Below are 27,500 nucleotides of genomic sequence, written 5' to 3' on the forward strand. Positions count from 1 at the left end.
TGCAACCTCAGAGTTACCAAAGTAAACTCGTGAAAAGAACAGAGCCACAAACAGGTCAGGTACCTAACAGAAGAAACTGATTTGTTTAGGTAACCCAGATTTGAAAGTGCAGTTCGACTTTAATATATATAAGTTAATTCTCATCAAGTAACACAAACTTTCAAAAATCATTTGCCAATATCACGATAGGAAAAATAGTAGAATAGTAAAGTTTACAAGTTTACAAATATGCCTCATTTCTCTATATACACCTTGAATGTCCATTTTATGATGAGCTATTTTGCCCAATTCTGAAACAAATACAGAAAATACAATGCGCACTTTGCCCATAAAAATTCTAGTTAGGCTTCAAACTAGTTCCAAATATAATCAGAGCAAATTCAAATATGTTTTAAATCTAGTTATGGAAGAAGTTGTGTAAAAAAGACAAAGACTAAGATTTCTCCCCTCAGTTTCCATTCAGAACTATCAAATGTAAAACAAAACAAAAACAAACTTACCACAACTGGAAACTGGCAGTCTGAGTAGAATCACAAAAGTCAATACCCATTGAGACAGTAATGGACTCCTCAGGCTCAAGAAATTCTAGAATAGAACATGTAAATTAAGCATTAAAAAAAAAAATCAGATCAGCCAATCTAAATACAAAAATTTGATAACATGTAAAACAACAAATGTTTACAGCTTCTTTAAACTTTGAGAGCTTCTGAGGGATAGCTCAGTGGTTTGAGCATTGGCCTGCTAAACCCAGGGTTGTGAGTTCAATCCTTGAGGGGGCCCCTTAGGGATCTGGGGCAAAATAAGTACTTGGTCCTGCTAGTGAAGGTAGGGGGCTGGACTCTATGACCTTTCAGGGTCCCTTCCAGCTCTATGAGATAGGTATATCTCCATAAAAAAAATTCAGCATGACACCACTTATTCATTCAATCTGAAAACTGAAGAGCAAGACAGCACAAGAGCAATAGTAAAATGCACATTACTATACACTGATGGGGAAAATCAAGTTTAAAAAATTCTAGTCAAATGTGGCCTACTTCTCTCCAAATTTTGTTTGCACTAGTTACATAGGAGGCTGGGAAGATTATGGACCTAAAATGGAGGATACACCTCCATTTTACAAGCAGTGCAGAATGCAGCACTTCCTAAACGAAGACATCAAGAGTAAGTTCACTGTTTGTTTCTTGAACCTCTTCAGAGCCAGATCACCATTCTAACCCTACACTATTGCAGACTGAAGGACTTAGGATAGGACTTGCAGACTGAAGGATTAGGTGAGGTGCTGGGTCCTTCTTTGAAACCAAAGGAACATATACAAAAAGTGGTTGTTGAGGAGAACTTCAACTAGAGAACAGACAAGAGAGACAACACACAGGAAGGTAATTGAACAGATGCCATTACAGAAAGGAATGTTAAATTAAAAACGTCTGGACAGAGAAAATTTTTGTGCTACTGTGTTCTACATATTTAGGAAATCAGAAGGAGTCAGCTGTTTAATGATGGGGAGAAATATAAAGAAGTCTAACGGCAGTAAAGCAAATTGTGGAAGAATGCAGAAAACCCAGAGGAGGAGGGTTTCAAGTAATGCAGAATAATGGAGGGAAAACAAAGTGCTTCAAGAAAGTCAAGTCTGTATAAGGATCTGTGTGGCATCAAGAAAGAAATACTCCATTCCCCATTTGCCACTGTTACTATTAATGGCAGAGCTGCAACTGCAGAGGCTAGAGTAAGTTTGGAAAACTGATAAGAATGCCTGACTACAAAGACACTTCCACTGTGCTCTCCTGGTGGAATTATGGGACTTAAAGTAGACAACACCCATGAGAGAAACAAAAAATACAAAATGTACTGAAAAGGATAAGACACAGGTGGGTATAAAAACTTCAGATCCAGAAGAAATTGAGGAAGAATGTAGAAAACTTGAGTACAAGCAAATCAGACAAGCAACAACATAGAAGGAAATAAAAATTACATAAATTTTATTCTGTTAATAGAATTATTTTCTGCTTGAGGTTATGAAGGAGTGTGCATGATGTGGATACCACAAATAAACTTATCGGTTTCAGATTTTTTTTTGTCCGGGGAAAAAAGTGGCAAAAGCTCCAGTGAACATGTCCAATTTTAAATGTGTTACAATTATGGAACCTCTTGATTAACTTCAAATCTGGTAAAAATTCTACTAGTTTTTTTGTCTAAATTTTGAGGATGATATTCCATTGTGGATTTTAGGAAAGAAGGAAAAAATTGGGTTTATGATAAAATATGAGTTACAAACTTCTCTCTAGAAAGGCTACTACCTCTCCATTTAGACAGGATAGTTCAGGCTAAGAGCTTATTTATATATACAGATGGGTAGACACCATTCAGTTCAACTTAGTACCAAGTTTAGATTTTGTCATTGTCTTGAAGTAGATGTTTAGTTATAAAAACAATAGAGACGTATCATTATTAAAATACAAACTGAATCAAATGTTATCCATGCAAAATATTTGACCATATGTTTGGTTGACAGTAGCATGGAAAGTTTGCTCTGAAATAGCCACTTTTTACGTAAGTGCCATGGTTATTCCTTGGATGTGAACATAACTTGCTGGCACAAACCTCCAGTTGGCATTGTCCTAAGATAGCTGCTTAGTCAGTTTAGTGACCAAACAGCTAAGAGGTCAGTTGGAAAAAGGGAAGACAGGATACTGGGCTAGATGGACCTTTGTTTGATCCAGAATGGCCATTCTTATGTTCACATGAAAGGATCTGAAGAAATTACAACCAGAGGCAGTATGACTATATGGTTTGATTCATTCTAACTGTACTGGAAATGCTCCCTTTTAACAGACACCTTATTAAACCACACATCCTTGCCACATAATGCTTATTTTTTGATTCGGTCAATCTCTAAAATAAAAAATTAACTTAAAAAAAATCAATACATTTGATATTTTCCATTTCATGTTTTTAACTAAACAAAACAATAGGATTTTGCATAGTTAGTTTTAAAAAGATGATTACCTATTGGGTTAAACACGTACATCTTCATGCCTGCAGGTAGCTTTCTCTCCCCTATGTGAATATTCTCTAACTTCTGGTCTGTGGTGTTCGTTAATGTCACTTGTACAGATACCATTTGATTTCCATAAATGCACGGCTGCCTTGAGAAGTGATAATGAGCTGCTAATCCTTTCCCACTCATTCGATGAAGCAATTCATGAGTTTTCATTGGCACAAAGATTGGGGAACTGACCTGTTACATAAAAAAGTTAAAAATTAGTGAACAATATACTAGCCAATTCTTGTGGATAGTAGAATAAGAACATAATATGACAGTTTAAATACTGCACTCTCTGCACCAGTTAGAACTCCCTCTCTCTTCTGTGGGAGATTTGGACATGAAAGGAATGCAGTATCAGGGGGCAGATTGATTTTCATGAAAATACCTTAAAGCTTTGACTTCATCAACAGGAACAAATGTGTGGAAAAACTATTAGAACATGTTGAAAATATTCAAGTCCACAAATAGAACATAATAAAGGAAATATTTGAAACAGCATGAAATAGAATCACAACATTTCTGGTACTGAGAACTAACAGCTCCGCTTATAGTTAAAGTAGTCTAACTTTCTATTATAAGACTATTTCCAATTGCTTATAACTTTGCCAGATTGTTTGAGCTGAGATTTGTCTGCTTCAAACTGATTTTTTAAGTTTCAGCTAAAATGGTCCAGCTGCTCTAGCAACATTTCTCAATTGTGGCCACTGTGTCCAAATGCTTTCTTGCGGCGATAGCCTCCTGGGTGGTGATTTGGGGGGCGGGGGGGAGGAGAGAAAAAGCAGAGGCCCCTCCCCTGGGGCCGCACGGAGGGGTTGGACCCTGTGCCCCTCTTGAGCCACAAATGCTGGAGGAGCAGACAGCCGATGTGAGTCCTCTACCTTCCTCGGGGCATTGGGGCTCACTCAGGCTTCCAGCTTCCTGAAGCGGCAGGCTTTGGCTGCGGCTGCGGCTCTGACTGTGGAGCACTGGGCGCAGGTTCTTTGGCTGCATCGCAGCGAGCTTCGACCCCCGGCTGCTGGGCTTAGGCTCACCCCTCCTCCCCTTTATCAGCCCCTGGTCCCCACTGCTGCCTCCAGCCCCTCACCTACCTACCCTATCACCCCTGGCCTCCCCTGCCTCCCTATCTACCTTCCCATCCAAGGCTTAATTTGTTCCCTGGCTTGCCAGGGCTGAGTAAGTCTGCTGTGAAAAGTGATATTTGTATGTTTGTTAATATCACTTTTCACTGCCTCCCAGCTAGCTAACAAGTCTGCTGCTGTGAAAAGTGATATTAACAAACATACGAATAACACTTTTCACAGAACCTGACTTACTAGCTAGCAAGGCCAAAAAAACCCACAACCAAAGAAGCAAAAGAAACAACAAATCTTCCCTGCTACAAATTAAGCTGACTACTTCTTGTCCTATTTTCAGTGGATATGGAGAACAATTAATCAACCTCTTTCTAACAGTCCTCAGTAGGTTCCCCTTCAGTCTTCTTTTCTCAAGACTAAACATAGCCAGGTTTTGTAACCTTTCCTCATAGGTTAGGTTTTCTAAACCCTTTATTATTATTTTTTTATCTCCTTTTCTAGACCTTTTCCAATTTGTCTATATCTTTCTCAAGGTGTGATGCTTAAAAATGGACACAATACTCCAGTTGAGGCTCACCAGGGCTAAGTAGAGCAGAACAATTATGCCCATGTTTTACATATGACACTGCTGGTAATAAACCCTAGAATACTAGCATTTTTTAAATTTATTTTTTGCCACTGCACCACATTGCTGGTGCATGTTCAATTTATGATATAAAAACCCCAGATCCTTTTCTGCTGTACTATGGCCTAGCCAGTTATTCTCCATGTTGTAGTTGTGCATTTGCTTTTTTTCTTCCGAAGTGTAGTACTCTGGACTTATCTTCAATGAATTTCATTTTGTTGAATTCAGAGCAATTCTCCAATTTCACAAGATCATTTTGAGTTCTAATCCTGTCTTCCAAAATGCCTGCAGACCCACCCACCCCGACTCTGGCAGCTTAGGTCATCCGCAAATATTATAAGCATATTCTTAACTCCAATATTCAAGCCATTAATTAAAATATTGACTAATTCTAGAGGCAAGGCACACTCCTGAGGGACTCCACTAGATATGTCCTCCTGGTTTGATAGCAAACCATTGATAGCTACTGTAAGTACATTTTTTCAACCAACTATACACCTGGCTGGCTAGATTGTCAGGCTCAATAGGTAGTGATCAACAGCTCAATGACTAGATGGCAGCCAGTATCAATTGGAGTGCTCCAGGGGTCAGTTTTGTTAAACGTCTTTATTGATGATGGGATTAATTTCACCCTCAGCAAGTTCACAGATGACACTTAACTGGGGGGGAGAGGTAGATACACTGGAGGGTAGGGATAGGATACAGAGTGACCTAGTCAAATTGGAGGATTGGGCCAAAAAAAAAAAATCTTATGAGGTTCAACAAGGACAAGTGCACAGTCCTGCACTTCAGAAGGAAGAATCCCATGCACCGCTACAGGCTGGGGACCGACTGGCTAAGCAGCAGTTCTGCAGAAAAGGACCTGGGGATTACAGTGGATGAGAAGCTGGATATGAGTCAGCAGTGCTAAGATGCTAAGAAGGCCAACAGCATATTGGGCTGTATTAGTAGGAGCATAGTCAGCAGATCGAGGGAAGTGATTATTCCCCTCTATTTGGCACTGGTGAGACTACACCTGGAGTATTGCATCCAATTTTGGTCCCCCCACTACAGAAGGGATGTGGACAAATTGAAGAGAGTCCAGTGGAGGGCAACGAAAATGATTAGGGGGCTGGGGCACATGACTTACGAGGAGAGGCTGAGGGAACTGGGCTTATTTAGTCTGCAGAAGAGAAAAGAGTGAGGGGGGATTTGATAGCAGCCTTCAACTACCTGAAGGGGAGTTCCAAAGAGGATGGAGCTTGGCTGTTCTCAGTGGTGGTAGATGACAGAACAAGAAACATCGGTGTCATGTTGGATATTAGTATACACTATTTCACTAGGAGCGTGGTGAAGCACTGGAATGGGTTACTGAGGGAGGTGGTGGAATCTCCATTCTTAAGAGGTTTTTAAGGCCCGGCTTGACAAAGCCTTGGCTGGGATGATTTAGTTGGGGATTGGTCCTGCTTTGAGCAGGGGATTGGACTAGATGACCTCCACAGGTCTCTTCCAACCCTTATATTCTATGATTCTCTTATAGTATATTAATCTAGACCAAATTTTTGCACTGTCTGCATTGAGTGTGCTGCACCTCCACAGAGCTCTATGCCAGCCACACTGAGTATGTGCCATCCCCACAAATCTCAGTGAGCATGCTCCAAGCTGGGGCTGCCAGGCTGAGCATGACCTTGTAGTAATTACTCCTCCTGTCTGCCAGGAGACACTGTGGTGCCAGGCACAAGAACAGAGTAGGGAGACTTTCTCCAGTACTCTCAGTGCTTTCTACCTTCTGTATTAGTGCCCAGGCAGCATGGAGGAGGAAAAGGAAACTGCATGATTTGAATGCAGAGGGCTGAGGAGCAAGGACGGACAGGGACATGCTAGGGACAGAGGCAGAAGGGTCTATAACCACTTCAGCACACTTCTAAACCTGCTAAGTGTATTGGGTCTCCTGACATGGGAAAACCACATACACAGTGGAGATAACCCCCTTCTGACTGACTGCTCTTTCCAAGGCAGCAGGAGAGTGAGTAGCAGCCGCCAGTTAGAGGTGCTGTGGGACATTTTGCCCTTTGAGACTGCCCTATCCTTTATTGCAGTTACCTGCCTCACTCACTACACACCTCATTTCTCCAACATATGAGACAGGGACAACAACTTCAGTCACTACTTAACTAACTGGGAGCTGGGGGGAGCGTAGGACTAGTTGTGCAGGGAGACAGAGCCAGCGAGGAAAATGGGGGAGGAATGTGAGCTAGTTGGGTGGGGATGGGAATAAACAACATGTGGTATACCTCATCTTGTGCAGTAAAGCCCCAGTAACAACCATGTGGGTGACACTAGACAATCACTATGCTCTGGAATGAACTCACAGGAAAACTATAAAAGACAAAAACACCACAACACCTCTGAGTGAACACTTTTCACAAAGCGATCACCCTATATCTGGCCTATCAGTGCTCATCCTCAAAGGAAAACTGCACAACACTTTCGAAAGACAAGTTGTCGCACGGACGTATGCAAGACAAAATCAGGAAAAGATTCTCTAGGTAAAAACTGGAAAGTCTTTCATCCTGTCTGCAACTTGCAGTTGGGAGGATGACCTAAACAACCTACTCCTGTCCAAGTAAAAAGCTAACACTCTTCTAACATCCAGGATATAGATTCTCTCTTGATCCTTTTGAGACTAGGGTTTAGGAATATAAGGAACTGGGGCTGCTAAGTAAATTGCTTGATTGAGGTGGAATTCTGATACTAAAGTCAAAAAAATTTGGATGTGGCCGTATGTATATGGAGTCCTTATAAAAGATTGTGTGGGGAGGGTCAGCTACCAATTGCTTGTAGTTCTACCACTCTTCTCACAGAGGTAATAGCTACCAAAAAATGCTACTTTCATGGATAGAGGAGTAAAAACAGTTAGCCATCAGTTCAAAGGATCCACTTTGTTTGCAACAGATTAAAGTCCCAGAGAGGGATAGGTTCTGCAATGTGGACATATAACTTGTCCATACCTTTTAAGAACCTAATTGACAGTGGGTAAAAAACAGAGGTGAAAGTAAGTCGGCCCGGTACGGCATGCCGGACCAGACCGGCTTCCCCAGGCTGGCACTTTAAAGGTCCCGGGACTCCCTGCAGCGGCTGGAGCCCCGGGCCCCTTAAATTGCCTCCCAAGCCCCAGGGCTCCGGCAGCCGGGCTCGGGCGGTGATTTAAATGGCCCGGGGCTCCTGCCTCTGAGGGCAGCCCTTTAAAGTGCCACCCCAGCCCTGCCACCTACTCTGAGGCTCAGGCAGCTGGGCTTGGACGGTGCTTTAAAGGGCCTGGGACTCCTGCTGCTGCGGGGAGCCCTGGCCCTTTAAACCACCAACTGAGCCCTGCTGCTGCTACCCCGGGGCTCAGGCAGCGGGGCTCCGGCTGTGCTTTAAGGAGCCCGGGGCTCCTGCCACTGCGGGGAGCCCTGGCCCTTTAAAGCACCACCTGAGCCCGGCTGCCGGAGCCCCGGGGTAGCGGCAGCAGGGCTCTGTCGGTGGTTTAAAAGGGCCTGGAGCTCCGCTGCAGTAGTGGCGGCCAGAGCCCCGGGCCCTTTAAATTGCCCCTTAGCTCCGGGCTCCCAGCCGCAGCGGGGCCTTTAAATCTTGATCAAGCCTCTTCTGGTTGAGGCCACACCCCGGCTCAGGATTCCGGCGTACCGATAATTCCTTTAAGTTACTTTCACCCCTGGTTAAAACATACTGAGTGGCTTGCGACTGAAGGGTGGAAAGAGGAAACATCTGCAAGGTGAACCTGGATGGATCTAATGGATATGACTTGCTGTTTCAGGTGGATAGATGTTGGATGTTCAGGTAGAATATGTTTGACAGAGGCCTGGACTGGCGAAATACCTTTTTGCTATGACCAGAAGGAAAATGGCTCTCACTTCAATAAGTAAGTATCTAATAGAAGGCTTTCTGCTGTTCAGGAGGATGTTTTGTATATTCCCCCAAACAACCAGGCATCAACCAGGGAACATCCAGGTGGTAAGATGGAGAGCACAAAAGAGTTGGGATGCAGGAATCAGCTGGGTTCCTAGGGAATCAGGTTGTACTCTGGAGGTAATGTCAAAGAAGCCCTTGTGGAGAGGCTCAGCACACGGGATAACCAATGTTGGCAAAGCCAAGCCAGTGCTATGGGGATCATGTGGGCCTGATCCTGCTTGAGCTTAGTCAACACCATTGGAATAGGAGGCTAGGCATACATCAGCTTGTGCTTCTGCAAGACAAGGAAAACATCTGTTAAGAGATCCCTGACTATGAGCTGCCCTTGAATAAAAGAGCTGGCACTTCCTGTTGTGGTGAGTAGCAAATAGATCTATCCGAGAGACCCTCCCATGTTGGAAAAATGAGGCTCACAATGTCTGCTCTGAGACACCACTTGTGATCTCTGCTGAAAGATCTGCTCAGGCAATTCGCCAGACTGTTGTGAACCTCAGGAAGGTGGGATGCTTTGAGGTGAACACTGTCCCAGAGGGAGAAATCTTATCTGTCCAGCAAGGATACAATGCAGGCTGACAGTGGAATAAACGTTTCTATTGAAAAGGTCATCTTTTTGCTTCTTTATCCTTTGGGGTAGATGATGGCAATCCCTGATATGCTCTTTTGTTTACTGCCAAGACAACCAAAGAAACTGATGAAGGATGGGTACAAACATGTTCATAGCCCTGAGAAGAACCAGGGTGCTTGTGCGCAATTCTCTTGGCTGTTAGTAGCATAGATGATGGTGTTTGTCACAATAATCTTGTAGGTAGGGCTACACAGGAAAATCTTGCTGACCACTGTATGTCCACCAGGCTATAGGCATTATCTTGCAGTACGTTGACCTGGATGTCCACAGAAGAAACAACCCTCTTTAGGAGTTCTTGGTAGGCCCTCTAGTCATCCTAAAGAGGTGAGGACACTGCAGACACCACCAGCTCTTCTGGGGAGAACAGCAAAAGAGGTGAATTCTAGCCTCCTGTACCCTCCCCACATGGAGGTTGTGGTATGCAAGGTTATTTCTGCTTGGTACCAGTGTTGGTACCAGGGGAACTTCCTGAGATTCCACATTTGAACTATCCTGTCATCTGCTCGGGGATCTGGCAGGTGGATAAAATTATAAATAAATAAATTAATGGAGATATCCTATCTCCTAGAATTGGAAGGGACCTTGAAAGGTCATCAAGTCCAGCCCCCTGCCTTCACTAGCAGGACCAAGTACTGATTTTGCCCCAGATCCCTAAGTGGCCCCCTCAAGGATTGAACTCACAACCTGGGTTTAGCAGGCCAATGCTCAAACCACTTCTAGACTCCTACATCCTGGCCGGGGAATGGACATGTGCAATCACTTAAAGAAGTTGAATCTAGGCTTTGAGAACTGAAGTCCCTGCAGATTTGATGAAGATCCCTGACATGACCTTCTCTGAGGCACTTAAGACACTTGGAATGTGGGTCACTCTCTAGCAGAGACTTCTTGCAACCAGTGCAAGGCATAGAGCCCAGATGAAAGCACGCCTTGGTACTTGGGAGTTGGCACCCAGAACGCGCAGGAACTGACACTAAATAAATGAAGTAAAATAACAAATGACAATTATTCCAAAGCTCTAACTATATACAAGAGAAAACAAAACCCCTGAACAGGAGAACACTTGCAAAGCAAGCCAACGTGCTCTAACGATCACAGGCAGTAAGAAGTAACTGAGGGGACAGGGTTGAAGCAGCTCCACCCTTTATACCATCTCACAGCTGCAGAGGTTGCATGCACTCCCCCAGTGGGTAGTGCTAAGAGAAAAATCTCCAACTCTTATGCACTGGTTGCGAACCCATCTGAAGTGGAATACATTTGTACAATGACTCAAAGAAGAACTTCTAGACTCCTGCATCCTGGCCGGGGATTAGACTAGATGACCTTTGCGATCCCTTCTAATTCTATGATTCTATTACTCCAATTTCAGCTCTGCTACTGTCTCATTTTGGATAAGACAATTTACTTGAGCCTCAGTTTACCAATCTGTAAAATGGGGATAATGTAACCTGACTTGGTGTTATGAGGCTAAATGTTGTAAATGCTTTGATGTGCTAAAGTAAGTGCAAAATATTGTCAAACATACACCCAGGGAAATGCTTTTTCTAAACTTTAAAGTTTGCTTTCATGCTCCTAAATAAAACTCTGTCCCACACTATAGTCCAAATTTTTGGAACTAGCAGATTTTTTTTTTTAAAATTCATATATAATCCCAACATATTCTTGAAGCAAGAGCAGTGCTCATTGTAAAATTCTTGTGGCAATGAACTATCATATCAATTTTTCTGTAATGTAACACATATAGCTATAGCTAATATTTTATTAATTAACAGAACAGAAATGATGAAAACAAGTCAGACATCTAAAGTAAGTTACCTGTATAATCAGTATGAAGACTGTCTGTCCCAACATACGTTGAACAAATTTTGGCATTGACTCAACAGATTTTATCAAAAGGCTTTTGATTTATTGCAGACCAGATTTTCTAAATATGCCCATATAATTAGCATTACTTTTAACATCTGCAGTCTAATTTATACCCAGGCAATTCCATTTTTATTTAAAAAAAAAATCAAACTACAGACCAGTAACTAAACATACATGGCATTTTACAGTATAGCCAGAGGAATATTAGTATTTATATAAAACATCCTCTTCAGCTATATTTAACACACTGGTACCCAAAAATCTGAACCAAGATATGTAATGTATAAAATATGATAGCTAGAATTCTCAAACCATCTAGTTGACAATAGAGGTAAGGGTTTCATGTAAGATGAAGGCAAACGTGATTCAGAGGTAATCTACGCAACAAACAAGTTCAGTCTGGTAAAAACAGTTTTCTTGTTTCAATTTTAAAATCTTCAATGCATATAGCTGCAATACTTAAGAAGCCTATGAGTCAAAAACTGTAATCACTATGAAATAAACTTCCCCAAAGAGTTAATAGAACAAGAAGCATCTAGCAATGAGAGATAACCCACTACAAATCTTACACGGCATATGTTTAAATAATAAAAGTTGTCTGTGTACCTTTGGATGGTTTATGAAAATAACCAATCAATTCTACAGACACAACATTATTTCTAAAGGAAATCTATGTGACTCATGATGCCTGTAGATACACAGAGACAAACCACACATATTTTATCAGTTTATTACAGTAAGCAAATAAGCGTGGAATGAGAGTGCACATAACTGTCTACTTAGCGCTTACTGAAACATTTATAAGAGCTGTTATCTCCCTAATAACAGACAGACAGCGTGCAATTTTAGAGAGGAGAAAAGCTTCATATTTTTTAACACTTCACTAAAAAGTAACTGAAGAGTGTAAAATGAAAAATACTCTATGCAGTTAGCTGGTAATGGACCATATTATCAACTCAAGTTAGATTTATAGGATACAAACTAGTCACTAATAGTTATTTTATGACATAGCATGTCTGCTTTTTTTGCTGGAAATTATTAAGATTAAACTTGTAAAACTTTTTTAATGTAGCTGTTTAAAAGTGATTGAAATATAGAATTTAAAATGAGAATTTGAAAAAATAAGACATACTATTTTGAAGCAGCTGTTCTATGAGCCAATCTTTTTGAATCTCTACATTTTAGCAATCCAACTAAGGTATGTTCACATTTACAGTGATATTCACCCAGAAGCATGGATGCGCACAAAGGCCATCCATGCTACTGGAGCCCCATGGTATGATTATACTGACAGAAGCCAGCAAAGCAGTTCTGCAGGGGGGCCTCCATATCTTCTGCATCCTGGAGAAAGTCTCAGTAGAGGACCCAACACCCCACAGAAGTTGCAGCTATATTATTGTACTTCTATTTATAAAAACTATACCAAAAATTACAACAGTATTAGGAGTCTGACTTAAAAAATCTGTTCCTTCATCGATCCAGTTCACTGTGCTAAAGGGGCTCTAATATCATTGACAATATTTGTTGCTATACTAGTCGCAACAGAGCTGGCTGAGGATGCAGTAGATTGTAATGCTGAATTTGCTTGCCTTTGAGAGTTCAAATGCTCTTTTTTCGTTTTTAAAACGTGTATCCCCTGCCTGTTTAAATAAAGGGAACTACCTAGGCTCATTTGTATCTAGTACAGACATCAGAGCAGGATAACCTTTCTTGTATACATGAGGCATATTTTTTAAAAGGGAGCCGTAAACCATTTCTGCCTTGCTTTTTTATTTTACAATACTTGTTCAATAATGCTATAGTGACAAATTTAGACTAGATGTTGCCACTACTTAGCAAAAAAGGATATGTGACCGTATAAATGTATATATTATTGAAGAAATAAACCATTCTCAACAACCACAAAAATTATGATTCTATTCCTTTAAATTACATTCTGTAAAAGCGATGAACTGAATAATTTAATCTCTGTTTCTAAGCAGCTTTTCCATTGCCCTCCTATTGGCAGTATCCATGACATAATCCAAGAATGACCTATTGAGCTGTGAGCTATATCTTCTTATACACACTGCAAGTCTATGCTCCAATAACTCCTGAATATTTAAGAAGAGAAGAGGATGAGGTAGAATGCTAGCATATAGCCCAGCCACACTTACATGAGCTTTCAATTTAAAACTATAAGGGGACGTTCACCATAGGTTTGCACGGTAGTGGGGAAGATGAGTGAGAAAAAGATTATTAATTCCTTTTTTATTTATATTAATTTTCTTTCCCTCCATTACCAGTTGCGTGTTACACATATATAGACAATGGTAGTCGTCTCCCTTCGGGTACTTTTAGCAACAAAATTAAATTAATTTTCCAAGGATAAATTAGTAATTTGTGAAAGATACAATAACAAAAAGCATTAAAATTGTAGAAAGAATACCAACTTAACATACTGAGCTTACAAGAGCCACATATGATATTACTTACTGCATTACGCAAACACCTACACCTCAAAATCACGTAATAAACCCTGACATAAAAGCATAACTAAGCAATGTTCATAAGGATTACTAAAGGAAACAAAGAAAAGAGAATACCAGTAACAAACAAAAGGTATTAAAAAAAGTAAACTCCATCTTCCAGCAGCCTGGAAAAGTAAATCAAGCTCAACAGGATTCAACCTAGGCTATATTATCTAGAATGATTCTCAATAGCTTTATGTCAAATTCTGGAGAATATTTTAACTCTTTTCTGTACAGTAATAGCTCATTCAACAGTAATCTATGCAATAAACATATTTCCAAACCATTACTACAGGAAATTGTCTTCCATTTCAACTGCAATACTCTCTCTCTCTCTCTCTATATATATATATATCATTTATATCATTTTAGGGACACAAAGTCTAGTTATAATACTACTAGTGAGGCTGATGGTGGTTTAAAAAAAAATATATATATATATATATTTTTTTTTAAACCACCATCAGCCTCACTAGTAGTATTATAACTAGACTTTGTGTCCCTAAAATGATTAAAGATTGTTTAGGGGCAAGTCTGATAGTAAGCATATGATTAATATAAAGAATGTTTTTTGCCAGTATCTCCCAATGCCTAGACAATGTATTAATCTCCAAGAACTGGTACTGTAAATCAAGCATTTGTCTCGGTAATGATTTTTGTCTTAAACATCTTGAAAGGGGGAAAATGACTGCTGTTGTTGATTTCTGAATTGAATAGACTTCAGTCTCACACCAGGGTGGCTTTTATTACATGTCTATTAATCTGTTTCCATAAGCCAGTCAATATTAATTCCTTTTCTCAGCCCTCTTTTCCACTGAGTTTAAAATTTATGGCGTCTCTTAAACAGGCATCAAAACTGGCTTTTTTTTTTAGTAATGTCTTCAATATAATCTGTGAAATGGAAGTAGGACCTCTCAACGTTTATAATAAAAAAAATTAGTATCTTAGAATTTAGAATTACTCTTTTCCAAAAAAAATGTTACTTAATTTATGTCAAATTACACATTCCTATATAGCTTTCATTTTTCTAACATTAGGTACCATTCAAGGTTTTTCCATTAAACAATTATGAATCAGATTCAGATCTCAAATATGCCTGTGTAAATATAAAATAAGTACTCTGAAGACAGTAGCGTTTCAGGAGTATGAGGGATCAGAATCTGGTCCTAAAAAGGGGTTACTCCAAACACCAGAAAAAAATCCCATAATTTATCCCATGCTTCAGCAGTCAAATGCATTTTTAAGATGGAAAATGTGCTTCTTGGCATAATACTGTGTTTTCAGTATAAATGTGGATCATGAATCATTAGTGCTCTTAAACAATAAGAGTCAACTATTGATACTGATTTTTCAAAGCAAAACCAGCATGGTAGAATGCATTTTTCATGCAAAACGTAGCTTAAAGCTTTACAATGACACAAAAAATGGTATTATTTTGCATGTTTAACCTTTTCCTTGATTTAGGCATAAAGGGCCTGATCACACAATGCTCTTTAAGCACACAAGAACTGACAGCAGAGTAGAGTGCAGCCAGAGATCCATTTAGAGATTCTCTGGGTGGAGATGATGTGCCCTCTGACTCTTTCTGCTATATCGACAAACAGTCTCGGAAATTTCCTGATTGGTTTTGTTCTCTGCAGGCAAAAGACCAAGGCTCATTGAATATCAAGAGAGTGAAAACTTCATTCTTCTGTGGAATTGTGTGGTTACAGGAAGAACACAGGTAAGTGAATGGATTGGTTAATGTGAAATTCTGAAACTACTTTAGGGATGAAGTTGGGCTGTAGATGTAAAGAAAACGTATCCTCATGGAATACAGTGTATAGAGGGTCTGCAATCACTGCTCCAAGTTCGCCAACCCGTCTTGCTGATGTAATAGCTACAAGAAAGATGACTTTCCTGGAAAGGAGGGACATGGGGCAAGTAGTAAATGGCTCAAACGGAGGAGAGAGCTTGTTAGCAGAGAGAGAACAAGGTTTAGGTCGCACTGGGGTGCAATCTGCTGAATAGCAGATTCTCATTAAGCCTTTCCAGAATTTATTGGTCAGTGGGTGTGCCAAAATTGAGTAGCCCTGAGAAAGTGGATGGTATGCACTGATTGCCACTAGTGGACAATAGATGGATAAACCCGATGTCTTCTAAAATAGAATATAGTCTAAAATTAGAGGAATATCTATAGTTTCTGGTAGAATGCCTCATACAGCTGAGGAGAAAGCACATTCTAGGGATGATGCGCATCCAAATACTAATCCCTGAGGTGGAGAGGTCATGGATTGGGTGTTTGATCTTGCCCTTGCACTAGGTCAGGAGCTCGGATAATGCTGGGAGGCTGATTGTGGTTAAGATGACATGGGTAGGAGGTTCGGAAATCAGAACAGTCTGGCCAGAAGGGGGCGCTCAGGCTGACCCTCGCTCTGTCCTGTTGGATCTTTGGTAGAACTCATGGCAGGAATGGCACCTGAGGGAAGGCATAGTTGAACTGGTCTGACCAAGAAAGAAGCAGAACATCACCCTGTGAGCGGTAACTTAGGGCTTCTGTGGAGCAATCTGGTACATTTGCTGTTTGCTTGAGAAGTGACTAGATCCCTGATTGGAGTTCCCCACGGCATAAAAATGTTGTTCAATACCAGGTTGTGAAGCTCCCACTCATGATCAATTATGAAACATCTGCTGAGAATGTCTGAGAGTACATTCTGCTTCCCTGGAAGGTAGGCTGCTGATAGGGTCATTTAATTGCTGACACCAGTTCCAGAGAGAAACCCCTTCTGCACAAAAGGAGGCGGACCTCACTCCTCCTTGCTTGTTGATGTAGAAAACAGTTGTAGTGTTGTCTCACATTATAAGTACATGATGAGCGTGGATGAATGGCAGAAAGGACTTGCATGCCTTCCGTATTGCTAATAGTTCCAGGATACTGATGTGTGTCCTGGCCTCTTGAGATGTCCATGCTCCATATGCTCTGTGGTTGTTCATGTGGGCTCCCCAACCTAGTAGGGATGTGTCCGCAATGATGTCTGCGGAGAAAGGGGACCCCCCCATGAATAGGCAATGAGGATATGTCCACCATAGGCAGGAGGAGAGTACCTCGGCCGGAATTGTCACCATGAAGTCCATGGAATAACAATTTGAGGATTATACTGATTATAGCCAAGCTTGAAGGCAATGAAGGTGGTGTATTGCGAACGAAGTGAGGTAAGTGCATGAGGCATGTGACTGTGTGAATGAGTAAGGACAGACATGTTTTGATGGTACCTGAGGGTTGCTTATGATGTAAGCTATGATACCATTCACTGTCTGAAACCTGACCATGGGCATATATGATCTTGCAGTGATAGAATTTAAGTTGTCCTAATGAAGTCTAGAGATTTGTATGGGGGTGAGGACAGATTTTTCCATGTTTACACTGAATCCCAGTGAAGAGAAGAGGCATAGCGTCATGGGCATTGACCCATTGGCCTCATGGCGGGATTTGGCAGCAAGGAGCCAGTCATTGAGATATGGGAAGACAATGAGGCCAGGATGTCTGATGTGAGCTGCCACAACTGAGAATATCTTGGTAAGTACTCTGGATGATGGCTATTCTGAAGGGGAGTACGCTGTACTGAAAATGGTCAGAGCCTACCATAAATCTGACAAAGCGTCTGTGGACAGGGTGAATTTCTACAAGAAAGTAGGAGTCCTCCATATAAAGCTGTGAACCACGTGCCCTTTTCTAAAGATGGAATTATTGCTGCCAACATGACCATGTGAAATCTGAACTTGCGAATGAAGCAGTTGAGATGGCAGAGCTTGAGGATTGGTCTCCAAACACCCCCGAATGATGTGAGAGTCAGGAAGTGTTGGGTTTAGTGATTCGTGGCTCTTGAGCTCCCATCAAAAATAATGTTGAGTTGGAGGCTGAGATTGAAATGCTGAACCTGTTGTAGAGGGTGTAGGGAAGCAGGACTTTTGAACCCTTTGCCTCTTACATGGTGGTTCACAGGGTCGCTGATAGAAGAACTGTTGAACCGTATACCTCAAATGGTCGATGAAACTTCCTCTTAGCGGCAAGTGCGCAAATCCCCCGTGATCAGAGGGTAGCCTTGAAGTTTTTCAGCGTGGGAAGGGACTAATCCGTCTTCTAATTGAAGAGGTGCAATTCATGAAAGGGAACATCCTTGATGGTATTCTGGACCTCCCTAGTGAACTCTGAGGCAAGGAGCCGTGACTCCCTGTGCATGACAATGATAGTAGCCACAGCACTAGAGAAAGTATCAGTGGCATCAACTACAGAGTAGAGAGTCAGTTTGCATTCATCTATCAGATCTCACCAAAACAGATGCAAAACCTGCTGACATACCTCCTTTGCTACAATGATCAACACTCCCCATAACATATTTTGCAAGATCCATGGGTCCTACACATGCCGGTCAGAGCATGTGGAATACCTCATCCAGTGCACTAAATGCCCCAATAACAACTATGTGGACAAAACCAGACAATTCCTACTCTCTAGACCAGGGCCGTCCGGGGGAGGGGCACGGGGGGGGAGGGGGACAGGGGCAGGCAAGTGGAGCAATTTGCTCCAGGCCCCGGGCTTCGCAGGGGACCCCACGAGAATATAGTATTCTATAGTATTGCAACTTTTTTTTTATAGAAGGGGCCCCCGAAATTGCTTTGCCCCAGGCCCCCTGAATCCTCTGGGCGGTCCCGCATTAGACCTTCAAAAGTGCTGTGTAATTTCATTGTAAAAGCATTTTTGTGTAAATGAGATCACAGCTGATTCATAAACTCTTACCGTTTTGTGCAACCATTCACATCTGTTATGTTTTTGAATCTTTGTCTCCCTTAACTACCTGTATCTGTCCAAAATCCGGAACCCAGCATCCAACTTGTCTGCCATTTTCCTTGTGAGACAAGGTGGGTGAGGTAATATCTTTTATTGGACCTATGTCTGTTGGTATGAGAGACAAGCTTTCATAACAAGCTCTCTCTGACCAGCAAAAGTTGGTCCAATAAAAGATATTATCTTACTCACCTTGTCTCTCTAATGTCCTGGGTCCAACACAGCTACAACAACACTGCATACACTAAAAAGACAGTTTTAGGAATAACTCTGGAATACTAACTATTTACACATATGCTACCCAAGACTGAAAACTAATGCTACAGGTACTATTTACACTAAGGGAGGGAAGATACGAAGAATCAATGATTGCAGCTCCTATAACCACCATCACTGGTGGTAGGAATGAACTGAGGGGAATCAGGGGCAGCATGGCTCTTTATAGCTGCGTGCAGTGGCGCGAGGCACCAGAGGGTGCTTACACTGCTCAGGGAAAAATCTCTAACAACCACGCACAAAGTGTGCGTATGGAATGCACATGTGCAATCACTTAAAGAAGTTGAATCTAGACTTTGAGAACTATATACTGTTTCAACATATCTTTTAGGTGTTCCATTTATTATTTTGGGTTCCACTATTATGACCCTGAACCTGCAACTATCCATGTGGGCAATATTTTGAACACATTGCATAACTCATTGCAGGATCAGAATCTACACCACCATTTTCTTGTTTTATTTCTGTAACTACTGATTGAACTTCCAGCATACGTATTATGTGGTATTCAAACTCCACATTAGGCAACAAGGGATTAAGGGATTACTTTGGGTCCAGCCAGCCCTGCCACACCTGCAGCAAATCGTCCATGTGGCTGAGGAATTAAAAGACAGGGGAACAGCTCACTTGGGGACAGACCTGTAAGAGAACAGACCTCCAACCTATGGCTCAAGCAGTGCAGAGCAGAGGGAAACTGAAATCTCTAGGATAATTGCCCCGAAAGGGCCCTCACCGAGGAAAAGGAGGATCCACCCCAGGAACAATCAGAGAGGGAAGCATTCCCCTCTCTGTTGCATATGGACCCTGGACATTGGTAATACTTTTTTTTACTTTCTTGGTGTGGACTACCCCATCAGGATAAAGCCTTGGACTGATCTGGCCCAGGAGGGAGGGGAGGAGATAGGAAGTGGCACAGGGAGGGCCCTTAAGCAGCCTTGGTTGCCAGATCACTGGTAGCCCCAAAGGGCCCCTTGTCAGAGCTCATTGGAGGGGGAGGGCCTGGGTCTCCTTCCCACACCCCCTGCTGGTCACAGGTAATAACCCTGACCATGCTTCCCAACCAACCCGAGTGAGGGCGGTTACAACATGCAACTGATGAGCAATATTTTTCTGAGTTATCCTTCACATTTTATGGTATCATATTTTAGTCCAGAGAATCTACATTTCATATTGGATGAATTAAGTTAAATGTGTATTTGATTAAGGTGCTATAGCTGAGTTAGCTCAGGCCATGCTAAACCTTTATCCCCGGACTTGTGTTTTTTAAGATTTGTTTAATTCTCTCATTTTGGGCTTTTTTGAGGGAAAAATGTATCTGACATAGCCTATAATATATCTGGTGAAATTTGGGGAGATTTGTTAATGGCAATTTATCCCTGATTTCTTTGTTCAAACTCAATTTGGAGTCATGAATGAATTATTAAACCTCCATGAGAAGGATTTTTTCCCCAGGAACAGTTGGTACATTGGTACACAACAATATTGAGGACTCTGGCTTACAAGGTATATGGCATATTTTAAACTTGATAGAGGAGTATATTTTTACCCTCCTCAATGGATATATCATTTCTAAGTTAGTGAACTTTGATTATCAATATTCCTCAAGATAGATATAGTCAGAAATATGAATGGTCATATCAGTAGCAACTATCTGAGCTGCCAAAGATCCATCTACTCATAGGTTACTCATCACTGTAGTATCTGACTGAAGTTAAAGTCAAATCTATCCTAGAGAATGATTTATGAATTGTTAATTATAAGTGCTGTGAATTTGCTTGTTGATTTATCAAAGGCAGAATATTTTTGAGTTGTAATCCCTACCAATAAAAGAAGTACTTTCCCACCCTAGCAATTTATCCATAGCCTCATTAAAAATTCAAGTTTAGTTGAAACTTGGTGTGTGTGTGTCTGTGGCAAACTATTTCTCTTCTAAATTGGCCTTGCTATCTTTTGATGCAGAAAATGGATTTCCCCTTCAATTTTGAACTAAATTAAAAATAAAATAAGTGTTTTGCATCTCTTAGATACTACTGTGATAGGCACCTGAGGAATATATGTAATAAATGTTCAATCATATAGTCACACAGAAGAGTGAACCGATAATCCTGAAGCTAAACATATTTCTTTCACTTATTAGCATGCTGCCAGGTATGACATCACAACAACCAGCTGAATTTGTTACCAAGGTCAATTAATTGGGGAATGTTCCCATCTAGTCTGGAATCCAGTTTAATATTGACATTTACTATTGTCCTCAATATTATGTAAATCCTCTGGCTTCAGAACAAATCTTCCTAAAAGATTTCTCAACTTACTGACCTAAAGCTCTAAGCAAAAACCTTGACAGTTGCCATTTAAAAGCCTTTAGGTTAAGAGAGACAGTAACATGGCATTAGGAACACATGAAACTAGCATACATTCTATTTCTGTGCTCACTGTGCCATTAACAAATTTATTCCAATTTAACACTACTATTGCATATGAAAATATATTTAACATACATCTGATGATTCATTTCAAATATAAACACTCTCTAAATGCTCTAAAGCCCCTGGAGTTACAAAGCATCCTCAGGGCCAACTTCTATGCTAAGGGTAAACAGGATTCTGTAGATAACTTAGGCTAGTTCCTTAGGACTACCACACAACTGTAAAAATTTGCAAGTGTACTCATTTTCTCAACCATTGAATCCATAGTTTGCTGTAAGGTTAAAGATTCCCATGAGTGTGAAAAAATCCACAAATCCTGGAATTTCTTTAACTCTTCCTGCACATTTGAATGTACAAGATAGGCAGATGAGGATAAGACACTAGAAGGAGCTATTGGTGTTGCATCTTTGTTAGCCTTCAAAATTATGTCAAGACATTGATCAACCATGCACTAGTAAGCCATTAGTATGAAAGCACACACAAAAAAGTTGAGATACTGCCACTGGAGAGAGCAGAAGCCTGTTTTTTAAAACCCATCTAGTTGATGTTGCTATATTTATTGACAGCATCATTCAGCAGCCTTTTAAAGGGTAATCTGTCCCTCCAGTATTCACCTGTTTCTATGGGGTAAGACTACGTTAAACGTTAAAACGTTTCTAAATGATGCTGATGTTAAAAAATGTAGGAGCATCATTTACCAGCCTTTTAAAAAGCACCCCCTAATACAGACTGGGGGCAAAAAAGTCCCATCCTCCCACATTTGTTAACAAAGGCTTTTAGAGGATGTTAAAAATATATATAGTAACATTTAAAAGCTTTTTGAATAACAGTCCCCCTTCCTTAGCAACTGTAATGTCCTTGGCCTTTACTTTTGCTGCCTGCCTAAAACTGACATGGTAACACATTATTGGTCAGTGACAGATGTGTTGTTTGTGAAATGACTAAGTCAGTATCCTGTAATAATCTGCCACAACAACAGTAACATTTTTGACAGGAGGCGGCCATGCAGCACATGTAACTCCATCTACCTTTTTTTCTTGTGTCTGTTGTCACAATTTCAGGGTAACTGCCCCTCTGACCCCCTCCATGGTCTGCCCTCGGAATGCCCTCTTAGGTCTGAGGCCCTTAGCAGCCAACTATATCTGGGTGGGAACCTGCATCCTTCTCTCTCCATACCAGGGTTTTAGGCTGTAATCCCCTGCAATTCTCCGATTACCTATCAAGTCTGACTTAGCTCAGCATTGGCAGTTTCACTCTCTCTCAAGAGCTAAGACTGGTTTACCAGTGACCAACCTGCTTTCACAAAGCAAAGTACCTTTTTAAAGGACAAAAGCCTTACAAGTGTAAACATACAATAAAAACAGTAAAAGGTCTAAATGCATAATAAATATGCCAGAAGTCCCACACCTTCCACATGGGGAACTCGCAGGCCAAAGTCCTCCCAACTCTTCCCCCCTCCCTTTGGTCACAGGTTCATGACCATTTGTTGGGTCAAAATGAGGCCCTTTGTCAGTTCAGGCTCACATTTCTATATTATTTTAGGGCTTTTGTTTCCCAGGCCTCCTGAAACAGGTAAAAACAGTCACTGATCCTTTCCCCAGAGGGAGAATTTTTAAAGGCTAGGTAGCTATACAACCAGCACTGGAATTTTGCATTAAATCACCCCCTACCTAATGTACAGTCCAAGTATTCAGTTAAAGAACAAATCACTGGCACACAAAAAAAATTGTACAGCAGCGCCCTACTCGGGTAAAATATAATCCTTCTACCACCAAGAAATAAACAAAGGTTAGTTCTTTATTGACATAATTCATGTTCTTTGGAGAGCTTTATGGGCACACCATCACCACATCCTCCATTGTGTGGAGAAGAGGTGCTCTGATAACTAGTTTTCAGAAGAGTTTCTATAAATTCTCACTTTTGATGCAACAACAAAAAAAGTGTACTTCATGTTCCGGACGTCTTGAAGAGAACACAGCAAAGCATGTGGTGACACATCTAGCGGCCCTGTAGATGTCCTGGACTGGTATCTGCGTGAGAAACACTATTGATGAATCCTGGACCCTTGTAGAATGAGCTGTAACAATGGCCAGTGGCGGGATGTTCACCTGTTCATAACAAGCTTGGATGCAGGAAGTGATCCAGGCAAGATCCTTTGGAATAATACTGGTAGTCCTTTCATTCGGTCCGCCACCACTACGAAAAGCTGCATAGATGTGCGGAAGGGCTTAGTCCTTTCAACACAGAAGGCCAGGGCCCATCTAACGTCTGAAGTTGTAGCCGATGTTCCTCATTGGTGCTGTGAGACTTTGGAAAAACGACTTGCAGGAAAATGTCCTGGTTGTTATGGAACTGAAATACAACCTTTGGTAGGAAGGCCGGGTGGGAGCGCAGCTGGAGCTTGAGTTTGAAGAACTCCGTATAAGGGGGTTCTGAAGTCAGGGCTTTGATTTTGGAGACCCTTCTGGCCGACATAATCGCCACTAGGAAGGCGACCTTCCATGAGAGAAACAGTAGAGAACAAGATGTCAACAGCTCGAAGTGGGGTCTCATGAGCCTTGACAGGACCAAGTTTAAATCCCACGGAGAAATAGATTCGCAGACTTGTGGGTAGTCTTTCTAAACCCTTGAGGAAACACCTTGTGTGAGAAGACTGATCTGCCTTGGACCAGAGGATGAAAGACTGAGATGGCACTGCCAAGTGAACCTTGACCGATGATAGGGCCAGACTCTGGTGCTTTAGGTTGAGCAAATACTCCAAGATGGACTGCAGAGAAGACCGATGGAGATTCTGTTCCGAGGCCCAACAAGTGAAACGATTCCACTTTGCCATCTAGGTAGCCCTAGGTGGAGGGCTTCCTGCTACCTAGCAAAACTTGCTAGACCTCCTCTGAGCAGGCCCACTTCTCGGGGTTCAGTCACACAGCAGCCACCCCATCAGGTGTAGGGAGGTGAGGTTCAGGTGAAGCAACTGGCCTTGGTCTTACGAAATCAAGTTTAGACACAATGGCAGCTCCAGTGGAGTTGCCACCTAGAGGTCCAGAAGTGTGCCAAACCAATGCTGGCATTGCCATGCCAGAGCTCTCAAGATAACTTTTGATTTAGTCTTCTTGATCTTTAGGAGGAGCTTGTGAACCAAGGGGATCGGTGGGAAGGCATACATTAGCCTGCCCACCCACGAGAACAGGAAGGCAGACAGGGAACCCTTGCTAAGCCTGCACATCAAACAGAACTTGTGGCATTTCCTATTCCATCTGGCAGTGAACAGGTCCACTTGGGGACTTTCCCACTTCTGGGTGAAGAGACTACTTGTGGCAAGAGGAAAGGGACCTGTTGAGGTGATCTGCCAATGCATTCTGATCTCCTAGGAGGTGTGCCGCCTTGAGGTGAACATCATGGTTCACACAGAAATCCCACAGTTGGAGGGCCTCTTGACACAGGGTTGAGGAGCGAGTGCTCCCTTGCTTGTTGACGTAAAACATCAAGGACATGTTGTCAAGTCCTGCACCACCCTGCCTGACAGCTGGGTAAGAAACATTTGGCAGGCCAGGCGTATCATCCTGAGTGCCCTGACATTTATATGTAGGGAGAGTTCTTCCTGGGACCAGAGATCCTGGGTCCTGAGACTGCCAAGGTGGGCTCCCCATCCCAAGTCTGATGGGTCGAAAACCAAGATTACTGATGGGTATGGAGCTGTAAAGGGCACCCCTGTCATCTCCAAACGCGGGTCTGCCCATCAAGTCAGAGACATTAAGACAGGTGGTAGAATCGTGAGAACCGAGTCCAAGTGGTGCCTGCCCTGGGAGTAGGCTGACACCAGCCACATCTATAGGGCTCTGAGGCATAGCCATACATACTGCACCACATAAGTACACACTGACATGTGACCTAGTAGCTTGATGCACACCCAGGCGGTCTTAAGCGGGTCAGCTGTTACATGGGTGATTAGATCTGACAGTTTGGAACCGGGCCTCTGGGAGATAGGCCCTGGCCGAGTGGAGTTTAGCACTGCCCCTATAAACTCTATTCTCTGCACCGGGACTAGTGTTGATTTTTGTTTGTTTATTAACAGGTCCAGCACCTGACAGGTGACCCATACTAAGACAATGCTGTGCTGAACCTGATCTTGCAAACGGCCTTTGATCAGCCAATTGTCGAGGTAGGGGTAGATTTGTACACCTCGACATATCAGGTAAGCTGCAACCACTGCCATACACTTTGTAAAAACCCACAGGGCTACTGACAGGCTTAAGAGGAGTGTGGTGAACTGGTAGTGGCACTGGCCCACCACAAACCAAAGGAATCTCCTGTGTCCATGGAAGAAGGAAATGTGGAAATAAGCATCCTGGAGATCAAGGGTGGTGTACCAATCTCCCAGATCCAGGGAGGGAAATGATGGAGGCCATGCGGAACCTCAATTTCTTGAGATATTTGTTGCGATGATGCAGGTCCAGGAGGAGCCGCAGGCACCCTTTGGCCTTCAGGATTAAGAAATATCGGGAGCAGAACCCTTCCCTCTAAAGTCTCGAGGAACTTCCTCTACAACCCCACATGCAGGAGGGCTTCCACCTCCTGGACAAGAAGTTGCTTGTGAGAAGGGTCCCTGAAGAGGAATGGGGTGGGGGTGGGGGGGTTGAGAGGGAGAGGTGGACGAAAACTGCGGGGTGTATCCAACTGACAAAATACTGAGCACCCAATGGTCCAATGTTATGTGGGACCATCCATTGTGGAAGGGAAACAGGAGGTACAAAAACAAGAGGGGGATGGATCCTGACTCAAGTCTGGTATGCCATCCTTGGGCACACCCTCAAAATGCCTGCCTGGACCCACCAGGGTATCTACTTAAGCCTGACTGAGAGGCTGAGGTGAAAGGTAGGGGTTGACCATGCCTATAACCCTTTCCCTCCTTCTTACAGGAATCATGTCTGGGAGGCCCCGAGAATCTGGGAGGCTGTTGAGATCAGAAATGCTTCCTGGAGACCAGGGGCATGTATAGGCCCAGGGAGCGAAGCATAGCCCTTGAATTCTTGAGGTCATGCAGATTGGAGTCCATCTGTTCAGAGAACAATGCCCTTGAAGAGAAGGTCCTGCACTGACTGCTGCACCTCATGAGAGAGGCCCGATGACTGGAGCCACAAACAGCGCTTCATGGTGACCACCAATACTATTGTTCTGGCTGCTGAATCAGCTTCATCCAGAACTGCCTGGAGGGAGGCTCTGATCAGTCTTGCCCTCCCCCAGGATGGCTGTGAACTTCTGTCTCGACTCTGGCTGCAGGGAGTCTCTGAACTTGGCCATCAAGTCCCGCAAGTTAAAAAATGTACCTCCCCAGCAATGCCTGCTGGTTACAAATACAAAGTTGGAGGCTGCCCATGGAATAAACCTTTCTCCCGAACAGATCCCATCTCTTGGCCTCCTTATTCTTTGAGGTGGCATTGGGATGCCCTTGTCTGTCCCTCTCGTTTATGGCAGACACAACCAGGGATCCCGGGGGGCAGGGATGTGAATAAAAGTACTCAAACCCGGCGGCCAGTACGTAGTACTTCTTTACTATCCATTTTGAAGTAAGGGGCAGACAGGAAGGGGTCTGCCATAGAGCCCTAACTGGTCCCAACACCACTTCATTGACCAGGAGAGCCACTCTAGAGGGAGCTACTGCAGCCAAGATATCTATCAGGCTGCAAGTGGACTCCTTCAGCTCCTCTACCTCCAGCCCCAAGTTTGTGGCAACCCCCTTCAGAAGCTCCTGATGGGCCCTGAAATTGTCCAGAGGGAGCAGGTTAGAAGGGCCTGCTACCACCTCATCCAGAGACAATGAAGAGAAGGTTAGCACCATGGGAGAGGCAGGTGCTTCCACTCCCACCTGTACCACCTCCTTCTGCGACCTCAGTGCTGGGGTCAGGACCAGACTCAGAGTTCGGTGTTGGCTGGAACAAAGAAGTGGCTCTCTTCTTGGACATGATCAAGTATGACCACTGGGAAGGGGGTTGCAGTACTGGGGGAAACACCCATGGTTCCAATACTGCTACTGGATGGGCCAGTGTCCTGGTGGCCAGCCAATGGTCGCGGGGCCAGTATCAAAGTCCGTTGCATATGACAGGTACCAATACTTTTTCAGTGGGGTGAAGGACTCCACCTTGGACTCCCACGGGGATTCGCCTCCTGGAGACCATGGGGGGGCTGTGCCCGGTTCCGCCTCCAGGCGGTGTCAGGAAATTGGTGACCCACGTCAGGTCAGGGACTGTTGCAACAGGGCCATGCAGGGTTTCTCCCCAGAACG

The 27,500-nt window shown here is 42.8% G+C and overlaps 1 protein-coding gene across 2 annotated transcripts in view; it reads right to left on the reverse strand.

Moving 5' to 3' along the window:
• AP3B1 (adaptor related protein complex 3 subunit beta 1) overlaps positions 1–27,500 on the reverse strand; it is a 272,041-nt gene that overhangs the window by 28,000 nt on the left and 216,541 nt on the right. For both annotated transcript variants that reach the window (XM_054031900.1, XM_054031899.1), the window contains 2 exons: positions 3,004–3,235; positions 501–585 (listed from right to left, as the gene is read on the reverse strand). In XM_054031900.1, coding sequence (XP_053887875.1) covers positions 501–585; positions 3,004–3,235 — 317 coding nt within the window. The remainder of the gene's footprint in view (positions 1–500; positions 586–3,003; positions 3,236–27,500) is intronic.

The sequence above is a fragment of the Malaclemys terrapin genome, chromosome 6 (genome assembly GCF_027887155.1).
Source record: "Malaclemys terrapin pileata isolate rMalTer1 chromosome 6, rMalTer1.hap1, whole genome shotgun sequence".
NCBI classification, from domain to species: Eukaryota; Metazoa; Chordata; order Testudines; family Emydidae; genus Malaclemys; species Malaclemys terrapin.